Source organism: Pituophis catenifer, unplaced genomic scaffold, assembly GCF_029215685.1.
Source record: "Pituophis catenifer annectens isolate HBS135680 unplaced genomic scaffold, rPitCat1.0.hap2 SCAF_3, whole genome shotgun sequence".
NCBI classification, from domain to species: domain Eukaryota; kingdom Metazoa; phylum Chordata; class Lepidosauria; order Squamata; family Colubridae; genus Pituophis; species Pituophis catenifer.
The window spans coordinates 106,694,983-106,708,410 of NW_027256883.1; the positions used below are offsets into that span (position 1 = coordinate 106,694,983).

Sequence of the window (13,428 nt, forward strand, 5' to 3'; positions counted from 1 at the left end):
CAGGATCTAGAAATAGTCCATGGAACGGGCAAAATGATATGAATTCAATATTTGTCTTTTTCTCCAGGAGCCTGAAATAGTTAGAACTCCCACCTTCATTTTATTTATTTAATTTATATGGCTACTCATCTCACCAAATAAAACTCTGGGTGGCTGACAGCTCACAAAATTGCAGTACAAAATAACCATCAATAAACAACAGTGTATTTAATTTGAATATTTAATTGAATGTTTTAGTGTATTTTATGGTTTTATTCAGTAGTGAAATCCAAATTTTTTTACTACCGGTTCTGTGGGCATGGCTTGGTGGGCGTGGTGTGGCTTGGTGGGCATGGCAGAGGAAGTATACTGCAAAATCCCCATTCTCTCCCTATTCCTGGGGGAAGGATATTGCAAAATCTCCATTCCCACCCCACTCTGGGGGAAGGATATTGCAAAATCTCCATTCTCACCCCACTCTGGGACCAGCCAGAGGTGGTATTTGCCGGTTCTCTGAACTACTCAAAACTTCTGCTACCGGTTCTCCAGAATCTGTTAGAACCTGCTGGATTTCACCCCTAGTTTTATTGCTTTAAAATGTTTTTAATATTTTAACTAATATTTTTTGAATAGTATTTTTTGAATTGTAAGCCACCCATAGTCATTGATTGAGATGGGCAGGCATATAAATTGAATAAATAAATAAATAAATAAATAAATAAATAAATAAATAAATAAATAAATAAATAAATATAAAAAGCATATAAACGCCCATTTTCTCCATCACAAACCACTGACTTAACTGCAAAGTTGAATGATCAATTTGTCATAAACCTCATATCTCATCCGTACTAAATTCAGCATCATACATGGTGAAAAGTACTATATATTTATTTATTATATATTTAAAATAAATATCTTAATTAAAGAAATCTATAATAAATGGAAATTTAATTCATTAAAAAAAGTCTGGTGTAGTGATTAAACCACTAGACTATAAACTAGAAGAACTCCTGCCCTGGGCATGAAGCCAGCTGAGTTACCCAGGGCCAGACACTCTTACTCAGTCCTAGGAAGCAGGCAATGGCAAGCCACATATGAAATCTTGCCAAGAGAACTGCAGGGGTTCAGGCAATCAACAGAAGTCAAGGGCACCCCAGGAAGTATCCTTTCCCCAGCTGACAGCAACTATTGGGGTGGGCAGATGGGGTGGGGCAGGGTCCCAAAGCTACAGAAGCTCAGTAGGGAACCATGAGCAAAAAAAAAAAAAAAAGCTTGAGAATCTCTGAAAGTTGACTGTGTACAGAAACGTTATTGAGTAACCGAGTTAGCTGAGCACTATTCTCTAGTGCCACTTTAAGTGCTACACTACCCAGACTGGTTATCTTTTATCATCTCTTCTAATCTCCAAATGCCTTTTATATTATTTCTCATTAATATCATGCCTCTCATAATTAAATGTGTGCAGACAGAATTGGGTGGCCCGGCTAGGATGTTTTAATCCCCCCTGAATTAGTTGGGCTTCCTATATTATTGGAAGGATGGACAGGAATTAAATCTGATCTACCCTGGATCTCTGGCTGATCTGCAGCAGATCGGGAAGGCTGGGTGACTCCCAGTTTAATTTCGTTTTATTTTAACAAAAAGAAACAACAAATGATTGTCCCAGCCAAAATAATAGTGATGACTAACTAGAAGTTTATTATTGTACGCAGGATCTGCGGGCTGTATTCAAGTCTGCTACTTACAACAGAAACTACCAGGCTCAATATGAGTCAGTTGCATTTCTTTTATATCAGACTCCCGAGTTCGAGTGAAAAACAACCGTTTGACTGAAGACGGCCTCTTCTGTACGCACTACCACCAACCGGCAGCTGCTTACTCCACTAAGACGGAGGCAGGAGCTCCTTTTCCCTTCTAACTCCAGCTTGCCTCTTTAAGGCCTGGAGCCTCCAGCACCGCGCACCTCTGAACCCGGTGACTGACAGGCAGCCGCCCGCGGGGGGAGGGGGATCGGTGATGGCGAAAGCGGGGAGGAGTTATCGGCGGCGAGCGGCGGCCAATCAGGAGGGCGAGGCGCCCTCTCGGCTCTCTCATCAGCACCACCCATCTGCTCTCCTCCTCTCCCTCCCTCCCTCCCTCCCTTCTTCCTTCCTTCCTTCCTGGCTGTGCCTTTTCTGTGTCAGTTTCAGGAGTCCTGAGCTTGAGCCTGAAACAAAGCAGGAGGCTGGAAAAGGGCTCTCCGGAGTTCGCCGAGACGCCGAACTGAGGGGGAGGCTCCCTGCCTTGGCCGAGGCGTCGGGTTGTGACTTTCGCTGTCAGCTCTGCGCAGCGCGAAGCTCCTTTCGGGGAGAGCATCTGGCTCCCGAGCGGGGCGGGCGGGCAGGGAAAGTTTGCTCGGCTCTTTCCTTCGCCTTTCAGATCGAGGCGGGTTTTTGCCAGAGGAAGGATTAAGCAGTAGCTTGCCGACCGCCGACCGCCTCCAGCGTTGCTCTGTCGGCCACCTCAATAGCGAAAAGCGAGAACCTGGCTGGGACGGGGAGAAAAAGGAACAGCAAAAAGCGAGCCCGATCCGGCTTCTCATCTTGATCCTGCTCGTGCCGCTTCCTTTCCTGCTGGACCCGACAGCCTCCTCACAAGAATTCCGAGAGTGTTGCTTCCTACCCTCCTTTCCTCCCTCTCTCTCGGGAGGTTTGAGGTTCGTTAAGGGATAATATTATTCTTTTTTGAAAACCCAAAGAAGAAAGGCAAGGAAGGAAGGAAGGCGAGTCCAGCAGTTGATTCCTCTCTTCCAAGAAGCGCGCTCCCGAAAAAGCTCGAGAAGGGGGGAAAAGAAGGGGCCCCGTCCGCGCCTAGCCTTGGGGATGGATGATCAGCCCAGGTTGATGCATTCCCACGCCGGAGTGGGGATGGCTGGCCATCCGGGCCTGTCCCAACATATGCCGGACGGAGCTGCCGGCACTGAAACCGAGGGGGGACGAAAACAAGACATTGGGGACATTTTACAGCAAATCATGACCATCACCGACCAGAGTTTGGATGAAGCGCAGGCCAGGTGAGTCCTTGTGTGATGACGACGACGACGAAGATGATACTTACACGTATTTAACACGAGGATCTGATCCAGACAAATACTTGGGCTTTCTGTGCTCTCCTTAGCCTTCGGGAAACAAAGTAATCCCGAAGAAATATCAGATTTTCATTGGAAAATAGCCTAAAATTACGTTTTTACTAGGTCTTCAGAGAAAAAGAGGTTCCAAGGAATGGATGTTATTCTTGTGACTGACTTTAGTTAAGTTAAACAAGACTAAACAGCTAACTTGACTGGATGGTTTGTTTGAGTTGGGAGCTGCAGCTTCCCATGTGCTTTTGTTTGTAGTAGTTCATGAACTGAAAGTCTCAAATAGCCAATTTAATTTGTATTTGATCCGAAAAAGAAGTTAAATCATGTCATTTTCTTAGCTGTAATATTTGAGAGATTGAACTTTGGGTGTAAATATCAGACTGCATCTGCTATCTAACAGAGGAGGCAAATAGATTATCGTATCAGCCATTATTCCAAAAATATTTTGAGTGATTTTTACTGTTTAAAGGAAAAATGCAAATAGACTGGCTATAAAAAAGGCTGGTGTTTTGTTTTCTGTTTTTGAAAGAGCAAAAAAGCAAAACCTTTTGAAGGCTATGGTTGAAAGCTCTTCCCTATAGCTCTTTAGGTACAGTCCAAAAAAACTTAAATCACACTTAATCCCATTGAAAATCTGTGAGCTTAATATCATTTAATGCTTGTTCCCTTTGGTGGCCCCTTTGTACAAACAGAATAATTCCCTCTCCTCTTGTGATAGCAAGTATTGATGTTGCATTGGTAACTCAGTTTTTTTCTATGTGTGATATTCAAAAGGATAAATATATATTTCTACCATAAGGAGATGAGTCTCTTAAGAAGCCTAGAAGATAGTAGAATGCAGCCTGTAAATGTCACTACTTTCCCAACTACATATCCATTCCGGGATGTACTTCCACATATGAAACCACACAAATTTATATAAAACAGCAGGTCATAATCTAAAGCAAGTTGCATGTGCCTGTATGTGCACATTGAAGCATTTGCCAGTTTGTACAATACTTCTATCTTTAGCATTGCAATTGTTTTCACAAGTCACCATGTTAGTTTGTTTCTCTTCAAACTGAATTTTGGGGAAGAGAAGCATGCTTTTTTTAAAAAAAAAAAATCCCTTATAATTATTTTGTAAAAGTTCAATGTCAGTACTATAGTGTTACACTTTTAGTGCCTCTGTGTGTTTTAAAAATAGAGCTTCTTAAACACACTTACATCAGTATATATAACTATATGTATGCACTCTCCTAGAACATTTCTGCAAATCTTTATCTAAAATTAAAATGAAAAAAAAATCGATATCCACAACATAGAATTGGAAAATAAGAGAGGAATAAAATTGGAAAATAAAGGACAATAGTTAATAGAATAATTTTACCCTAGGAAAAGCTGTTAGCATTTTATTTGCACTCCTTGTCTAATCCTTTTCACAATCACTTGGGATAGACTGTTAGACTTTATGTGTCAATGGTAAATTGCATATCTTAACATGGTTTGTTACATCTAATATTCACTGAGATGGAATTGATATATAGCACCAGCTAACGGTGGAATTCTTTAAACGATTACAAGTAAGTTCCATAGATTTCAGTAGCTCTTGTTACTGAACTTGTTACTATAAGGCATATAGCATAGCTTTAAAGCATCACCGGGCCAAGAAGTGCAGGGTTCATAACCTTGTTTTGTTAGAACCCTTGGACTTGATGAACAATAGCTTCTGCTGAATGATGCTTCCCAATATTGCTATAAGACAAAGCAGAGGAAAGATGTTTCTAAAAGTTGCAAGAGTTGATGTTTGGTTTAAATACTTAGTGTGTATAGATACTATTAAATGTGCTAATCTAATTGGAAATCAATACCAAACATAATAATGCTTTTTGTCGCTTGTTACTCTTTACATACCTGTGTATGCAGCTCTGCTTACTTTTAAAAAGCAGACCAGGTTTTTAAAAGGAAATGTGTATTTCATTATTTTTCTGCTTCGTGTAACCCACTGATTGGAAATATCAAAGATATTTTTAAAGTATGTGCTAGCAAACTTACTTGCACTATTTTTTTTAATAGTTCTGATATTTGTGAAATCAAAATATACTGTGTGCTAGTGTGCCAGTTGCAAGCCACAGAGCCATGGATTTTGGGTACTGTTAGGAATGGAAAGAAAGTAGTTCCAACACATTGTGTACATACCAGTGGGGTATTCTCTTGCACATAGAAATGATGGGCTGCTGGCAAAAGAGTGCAGCCTAATGGATTGCATTCCATGTTAATCAGTGGAATGAGAAGGTTCTTCAATTTTTCTGCCCGAGGCACCAAAATGTTCATGTTCTGATGACATGTAATTTTGATTCTCAAACCCATTCTTTGATGCCCAATGAGATTAGACCTCTTGCATATTATAGCAGCATATCTTCAGAAGAGATTACTTGTCAAAGAAATAGTAATTGTTACAGCAATGTTAGATTGTTTCTTTCTTTCGATGGGCATCTGCTGGGACATGAAACTAATCAACCTAATAAACAAACAACTGGCCAATTTTGGCACAAGGAAGTGGGGCAGGAAATGACCCATATAAATTCTCTCTTTTTGCATACTAGAATAGCAACATAATGGTAGTGGTGAGGCCTTATTAGATTTTTTCTCTCTCTCTCTGGCAGTATAGCTCTGCATTCTGAGACTATTTTACTTAAAAATAGCTATTCTGTACTTCAGGTTTCCTTAAAGGGCTTTTAAACCTTTCCAGTAGAGCTGCTTCAACACAAAGAATTGTAAGACATGGATGAATGGGGGGGGGTGGGGGGTGGAGAAGAAAATACAAAAGTTCCCTACGTGGCTGAATAAGATCATCATTAAACACTGGAAAGGCTTCTACATGCTCCTGGCATTGATCAGTTAATAGCCTGGCCAGCAAGTATAGTTTATGGATGCTGCTGGAATAGCGGTGTCAAATAGTTCCCTATTTGGTAGCATTTACAATCCCCAAATTGATATCCTATTCAATACAAAATTGAATGGCTTTTTTCACTTGGGCACAATTTCCACTGAGCTATAACCTTTAATACTTTTTTGCATAAGGAATCCCCTGTAATCTATTTTTAAAGATATTCACAATTCTGTGGCTCACTTCAAACCTAACCCTTCTGATTTCCTTGCAGAAAACATGCTCTAAACTGTCACAGAATGAAACCTGCACTTTTTAATGTCTTGTGTGAAATTAAAGAAAAAACAGGTAAGGAAAAATTTAATTATGTTCTTGCATCTTTTACCCTCCTTTTAAAGCATATCTCTGCAAACCTATTTCATTCCAAAAATATATCTCGATGAAAAAGAACAGATTTTCACCTTTGCTATTGCAATTGTTAAAGTAAGCATATTTTAAATGGTGCAAATAGAATGTGATTTATGTGATATTGTACCTATGTATACGAGGAAAAACAAAGAAGGGAATATTTTTCATGTCATTTTTATCTTAACACCTTTTCTACAATTTACATTAATTTAAAAGAGTCCAGAAGTGGCTACATGATTGTAATTTATAATCTACTTAAACAGAAATATTTTTCTTCTTTTATAATGCTTTATAAAGTCATTGAAAAATGCATGAATAATTACAAATGTTTCATTTTGGCATATACCAAGACCAGAAAAAACCTTTGTCAAGGCAAACATACAAATATCTATTGGGGATTAGCCTTTTTGACTATTGTTTCTCAGGGTTATTTTATTTTACATTGTATTTCTTGGATTCAAGTGTTAATGACATGAAAATACCCGTTCTGTGTTTCCCACCTCGCAGGCCTCCTGCCATGCGCTAATACACTTATAACATGTCTCAGGGGGGCATTTAAATTTTAAAAGCAACAATTAAAAATAGCTGTCATCAATCAAGGGTGATCTTAAACAGCAGATGCTCAGTGAACAATGTTCAGTGACATCCGGTACTTATTTATTTCAACTTCCAAATGTTTTTCTTCATGGAAAAGAGAGATTTGTCTTCTGCCTTAGCTCAGAGGAAAAAGCAAGAGTGTGAACTGTTGCTGAGTTTCAGCTCTTGGGCCAGATGCTCAGTTGTGGAGTGTTGTTTCCTGTTCTTTCCCTTTTTCTTCTCATTTTTCAATGAGAATGTAACAGTCAGTAACTCAGATCTCAATCAAATAAGGAAAAGGTCTGACATGAATGAAAGTGACAACAAATATGATTGTAAACTCACTTGATATACATTGAAAAGTGATGCATAAAAGAAAATAGTGCATTTTAGAAAACTGAATTCCTGTGCCTCTGAAATTCTGTGTGTGTATTCTGTATCCTGAGAAAAGCTGAATGAAATAGGATTATTTGACTCCAGCAATCTGTATACGATGACTAAGGAGATCCTTTGTTAAATCTTATTTGTGCAGCTAGTAACCTAGACAAAGCACCTAACATTGGCATTCAAGCCTCTGAAGCCCTTAAGGTTGCAGAGCTGAAGGCTGACCTTCTTGAGGAGCCATTCATTATGTGTCTCCTATAATATAATGTAAAGGGGTCCCTACAGTCTCTCTTAATGGGATGTAATGCAGCTTGAATAAATATGTAAGTCTAGGAAGAACAACAGCTGACCCTTACCAGGTTACATTTTCTTTTACTATTAGTCTTTCCTATCTTTTCTGAACAAATCTAATCTGGGTTTGTGGTTTTAAGCTGCAGTATGATTCATTTTCCGGGACTCTTTTTTTTTTTTTATCTCTTCTTTGTCACAGTCTTTAATTGATTTGTGTCCTAAATGGAAATTGGCATGGTTCAAAGTTGTAGCAGATGGTTGGTGAGAATGTAACTTCTTTAAATTTCTTCCTCTTCTCTTAATGGTTGGGGTGAGATGAGAAAACTTGCATTATCCTAAGACTGGTTCATTCCATTGCATTATTAGCCACTAAGAGAATATTGAGAACTGAGGGATCAGTCTGAAACTCTTATTGCCAAGAGCAATGTAACTAGCTATGCATGTTATCTGCATATTGTAACTTCTATATGACCTGACAAAAGGTGGAACCATTTGATTCTGCAAACAAATATAGAGTTTGGTAGCTTTTTAAAAAAAATCAGTTAGTTTGTGACACTTTTCTGCTTATTTTATCATTCAGTAAGTATTACTTGTTGAAATGTGGAGACAGGAAATTTGGGAGAGGGAATTGTAATAAACAATTATTAAAATCCTGTCTCTACAAAAATGTTAATGGGAAGTTTGTGAATTGCCCACCCGTGTGCCATGGGATAATCTGAGGGACTGCACATAACAAAAGCAAACTCCTATTTATATATGCATATTTTTATCTTACTGCTCCTGTTTGTGTACTTTGTTGTCTTCTGCCCTTGCCTTTGCAACCAATATGCATGCTAACATGCAGACATAATCGTGATTTTCAAAACGGCGAACTCTAAGGTAGGATTGACTATATTTTTGAGCACTTTGATTGGTCTGGGGAACTGGGATTGTGGGGTGCAGTACAGGTCCCAGGAATATTTCAGGCAGATACTTTATTTACATATGCTTTCTACCCGCTTACAGATTGAAAACATATCTTCTTTCAGGATTCTGACTATGAGCAAAAATTAGGTGATAAGCACCTGGCCATTTCCAACCTGTTTAGTTTTAGCAAATTTATTTTTAGCACACCATTTTATTTTCCTTCATGTAATATATCTGTGCTATTAGAATATTTCTGGCTAAGATTTATGATATTCAATTTAAATTGCCCAGGGAGTGTAAGAAATAGATTTGATTTTTTTTTAGATAGAATAAGAATAAATACACAGGCCAATACTGGGGAATACTGCAACCAGCACATAAAATATTATTTTCATCACAACAGATGAAAATATCACTTTGTTAATATGGTTTTCAGCTAGTATTTTTTTCTGTATCTCTTTTCAGTCCTGGCGTTCCAATATACTGAATTGGTATTCACTCTATTACTATTTTTAGACGACTCTAGAGTATGCCGAAAATTATACCACCATTCCTTGTGACAGTGCAACTAATATTTCATGGTGTTAACATTGCTAGAATAAACTCAAAGTGTCTATAAAGTTTTTAGAGAGCAGATTGTCTTTACTGGCCAAAATTTTCCCTTACCTGCTGTCATTTCAATTTATTTTAAAGGAGTTATGGATACTTTTTATATAAGCTTGGTTGTCATGAATCATTGATGTATAATGCCGTGAGTTGTATGAAATCTTAACATGTTTGTTTTTTTTCAAAAATGATAAAAGACAAGATTTAATATTGATGTATCACGAAGGGAATTATATTGCATCTCTATATTATTTGTCTAGATTCAGATGCACTTCATGGGCAGAGAGAAAGTTATGATTAATTGATTGGTTCATATTTTACTATTGAATGAGATAAATGTAATAGATTTCACAATTACTTGAATTTTAACACAGCAGTTGTTATGGAAAGCATGGTAAGTTGTACTGTACAGTATGTAACGGGTGGGTTCTACTTATCTTTACTACTGGTTCGCAACAAGGCCGCTCGTGTGTGTTCGCTTTGCGCGCTTGCACGCTTGCTCTTCTGTGCATGCGCAGAAGAATTCTGATGATGTAGAGGTTGGTGGGCGGAGCCTCCCGCCGGTTTTACTACTGGTTTTATAGAACCGGTGTGAACCAGGGCAACCCACCACTGATATGTAAGAAGAAGAAAGCTGCGGATGTTCTTGTTTGCAGGATCAGAAGGCCTGAAAAGGAGAGTTTGATGTCCCCCAAATGGGAAATATTGGGGATTAAAAGGCATCATTCTTTCAGCAACGGCCTTTCCTTTGGAATGCAGGTAGTCCTTGACTTACAACCATTTGTTTAGTGACAGCTTGAATAGGGTGAAATTCAGCAGGTTCTGGAGAACCGGTAGCAGAAATTTTGAGTAGTTCGGAGAACTGGCAAATACCACCTCTGGCTGGCCCCAAAGTGGGGTGGGAATGGAGATTTTGCAATATCCTTCCCCTGGAGTGGGGTGGGAATGGAGATTTTGCATTATCCTTCCCCTGCCATGCCCACCAAGCCACACCACACCCACCAAGCCATGCCCACAGAACCGGTAGTAAAAAAAAATTGAATTCCACCACTGGCTTGAAGTTATAACAGCATTGAAAAAAGTGACTTTTGACCAGTTTTCACTTACAACTGTTGCAGCCTCCCCATGGTCACATGATCAAAATTCAGACACTTGGCAAATGGCATGTATTTATGAGGGTTGCACTGCCCCAGGGTCAAGTGATCACCATTTGTAACCTTCCCAGCTGGCTTTCGACAATGGGGGAAGCCACATTCGCTTAACAACTGCATGATTCATTTAACTACAGTGATTCATTTAACAACTGTGGCAAAAAGGGTCGTAAAATGGGGTACTACTCACAATTGTCTTGTTTAGCAACAGAAATTTTGGATTCATTGGTCGTAAATTGAGGACTACCATAGAGAGAAAATAGGCTGGTGGTGGATTGTTAGATTTATTGCATGGTATGTTTCATTCTTTCCTGTGAATGTTTTTGAATATTTCATTTTGTATTCCAAAAACAATTAAGTACGAATGTTCCCATGAGTGTGTTCCTCAAGTTGCCTTAAATGTACATTTTAAAAAAAATCATCCTGCAAGAATTACAAACATTTTTTAAAAATATGAAACAAATATTTCACAGAGTGTGAAATATACATTAAGCCATTATCCAGTGCTGGAAATAACAGTAGCTTGCCATACAGAGTCTAATAACGATTGATTCATAAGGAGTGAAGTGGTCCCATAGATAGTTGGGATTTAAGTTTTAAAGGTTAAAACCAACATCTTAAGTTGGAAAATAAAAATAATCAATTGATACCCAGGATTTAAATTTAGAGTCAGTTTCGCTCCAACTGGATTTTCCAGCATTCTTCAAAAGTAGGTTTTTTCAACAATGGTTTCAGAAGAAGAAAGCCTGTCTACATTGCAATATTTTAGATGCTATTTTAAATTGTATCTATTTGTACAGACATTTTAATTGATTTCATCCCCTTGTCTTTCTAGATGTTATTAGATTGCCAAGTGTTTTATTGAATTATGTTAGTTTTTAGTAATTTATTATGTATATTCTACATTATGTTGGAATCTGAATGGATGAAAGGTGATGTAAAAAGAGTTGTTACTGGAAAATTGACTGAACTAGAAACTGCTTTTTTGTGGGGGGTGTTTTTAAACGGGAAAAGCAGTAAACTAAAGTTTTAATCTGTGTTAGTGAATGACAACAGCAGTCACTAATGATCAAATTGACAATAATCTCTAGTCTAGAATAATATTCATATGCACTCAGGTAGTATGACTGAGATTTAAATTTGTATTATGAAAATGTAGCTTTGAAATAGCTTAAGTTAGTTGAGAAAGTGTTCCTTGACTTATTATTCATTGAGAGAAAACTTTAGCATTACCTACATCTTCCTGTTACAAAGACATCTCTAGCATAGATACCGATATTCAGAGCAGGCAGATATTTGGTGTCATGCAGTACATTATTTGTTTTTTGTTTTTTTATTCATTTGTTTACTTTAGAGTGAGGTGCTAATAAAATAGCTTAACTGTTATTGATACTGGGGCAGTAAAATGTTTTGGGCCTGCCTTGACCATAAACTGCAACCTTTCTTCCTTTTTTGTTTTGTTTGAATCGGTGGCAAAAAAATGTAAGTAGATTTACTTTTCCCAAGGAGAAAAGGCAGAGAAACACTGATCTGAGGAAATTAGAACATACCAATGATTTCCTCAGATCAGGATCCCTTCTCCTTTTCTCCTTGGAAGAAGTAAATCTACTTACTTTATTTGGAGCTGAACTTGAGATGGAAGAAAGAATAGGCAGGCAAGCCTAACACTTTGCCTGCAATCACAGGCAAGGTGATTGAAACTATCATATAGCAATAGCAGTAGCACTTAAACTTATGTACAACTTCATAGTGCTTTACAGCCCTCTCTAAGCGGTTTACAGAGTCAGCATATTGCCCACAACAATTTGGGTCCCCCTTTTACCAACCTCGGAAGGATGGAAGGCTGAGTGAACCTTGAACTGGTGATTTTTTTTTTTTTAATTTGATTTATATGCCGCCCTTCTCCGGAGACTCAGGGCGGCTTACAATGCGTTAAGCAATAGTCTTCATACTTTTGTATATTTTTATACAAAGTCAGCTTATTGCCCCCACAAACTGCGTCCTTATTTAACCTACCTTAGAAAGGATGGAAGGCTGAGTCAACCTTGAGCCTGGTAAGATTCGAACCTGCAGTAATTGCAGGCAGCTGTGTTAATAACAGGGTGCTTTAAACCACTGTACTACCAAGGCTCTTTTTTGAAGTGCCGAACTGCAGCTAGCAGTCAGTTGAAGTAGCCTGCAGTGCTGCACTCTAACCACTGCGCCACCTCATATGCTTGTTTTTTGTTCAGAAACATTCAACAATTCTGCTTTAGCCATTGACTCTGAAATGCCAAAGAGAAGACTTTGGAAGAGAATTACCCTCATTTTTACAGACATGTATCTGATAGTGATGCTGAGCAAACTTGAAATGAACAGCAAGAGATACAGAATCTTTACCTTGGCTAAACCTTGTCGTTTCCCATTCCTTGATTTCTTAAAAGAAATGTGTGAGACTGACTCTTTTCCTGTATAGTAACTATTTCAATGTGATGAATCCTCCATTTGAACAATAGCTATCTCCCCCCCCCCCCGCCCAATACCTTAGACAAGACTGGCATCCTTTCTGCCTGGGCATGGGTACTGGTGGTAGTAGAGCCATTCCCTTAATTCATGCTAGCTGCTAAGTGATTATTAAATTTATAGATGCTATGTAGACAGAAATGGGAATTTGCAATCAATGGAAGGTGTTTTTAAGATAGCACTGCCATCACACACACAAACACATACTGTGATGATGATTCATGGCCTCTGTGAGTCAAAGAGGTCATTATAAAGTCTCACTTGAACCATGTTTGACTCCTGCTGACTACTTGGACTATTATTTCATTGGCACAATTTTTCCATTTTCCTGAATGCTTTGTGACTTCCTAGACCAGTCCACAGCCTAGGGATTTCCTGGTGTCTTCCTATCTAAGTACAAACAAAATCCCACCTTGCTTAGCTTTTATGAATCAGCCAAGGTCACTAACAGTTTACTAATTACCGGTACCTGTAATTCTTTATGCTTTCTGCTCATTTCTCCTCTTTCAAATGTTCCCTCTGTGACATAGGATTTGGTAGAAGAGATGGATTTTATTTAATTTCATCCGAAAGACAGAAATGACTTGACTCACTCATATGCTGTCATTTGCTAGGGGCCAGGTTGGGTCTAG

At 38.5% G+C, this 13,428-nt stretch overlaps 1 protein-coding gene across 3 annotated transcripts in view; it reads left to right on the forward strand.

Moving 5' to 3' along the window:
* The first annotated feature begins 2,165 nt into the window (after positions 1 to 2,165).
* The window catches only part of PBX1 (PBX homeobox 1), a 360,766-nt gene continuing 349,503 nt past the window's right edge, over positions 2,166 to 13,428 (forward strand). For all 3 annotated transcript variants that reach the window (XM_070940889.1, XM_070940890.1, XM_070940891.1), the window contains exons 1-2: positions 2,166 to 3,034; positions 6,247 to 6,320. In XM_070940889.1, the coding sequence (XP_070796990.1) occupies positions 2,844 to 3,034; positions 6,247 to 6,320 (265 nt within the window). In that variant the 5' untranslated portion in view covers positions 2,166 to 2,843. The remainder of the gene's footprint in view (positions 3,035 to 6,246; positions 6,321 to 13,428) is intronic.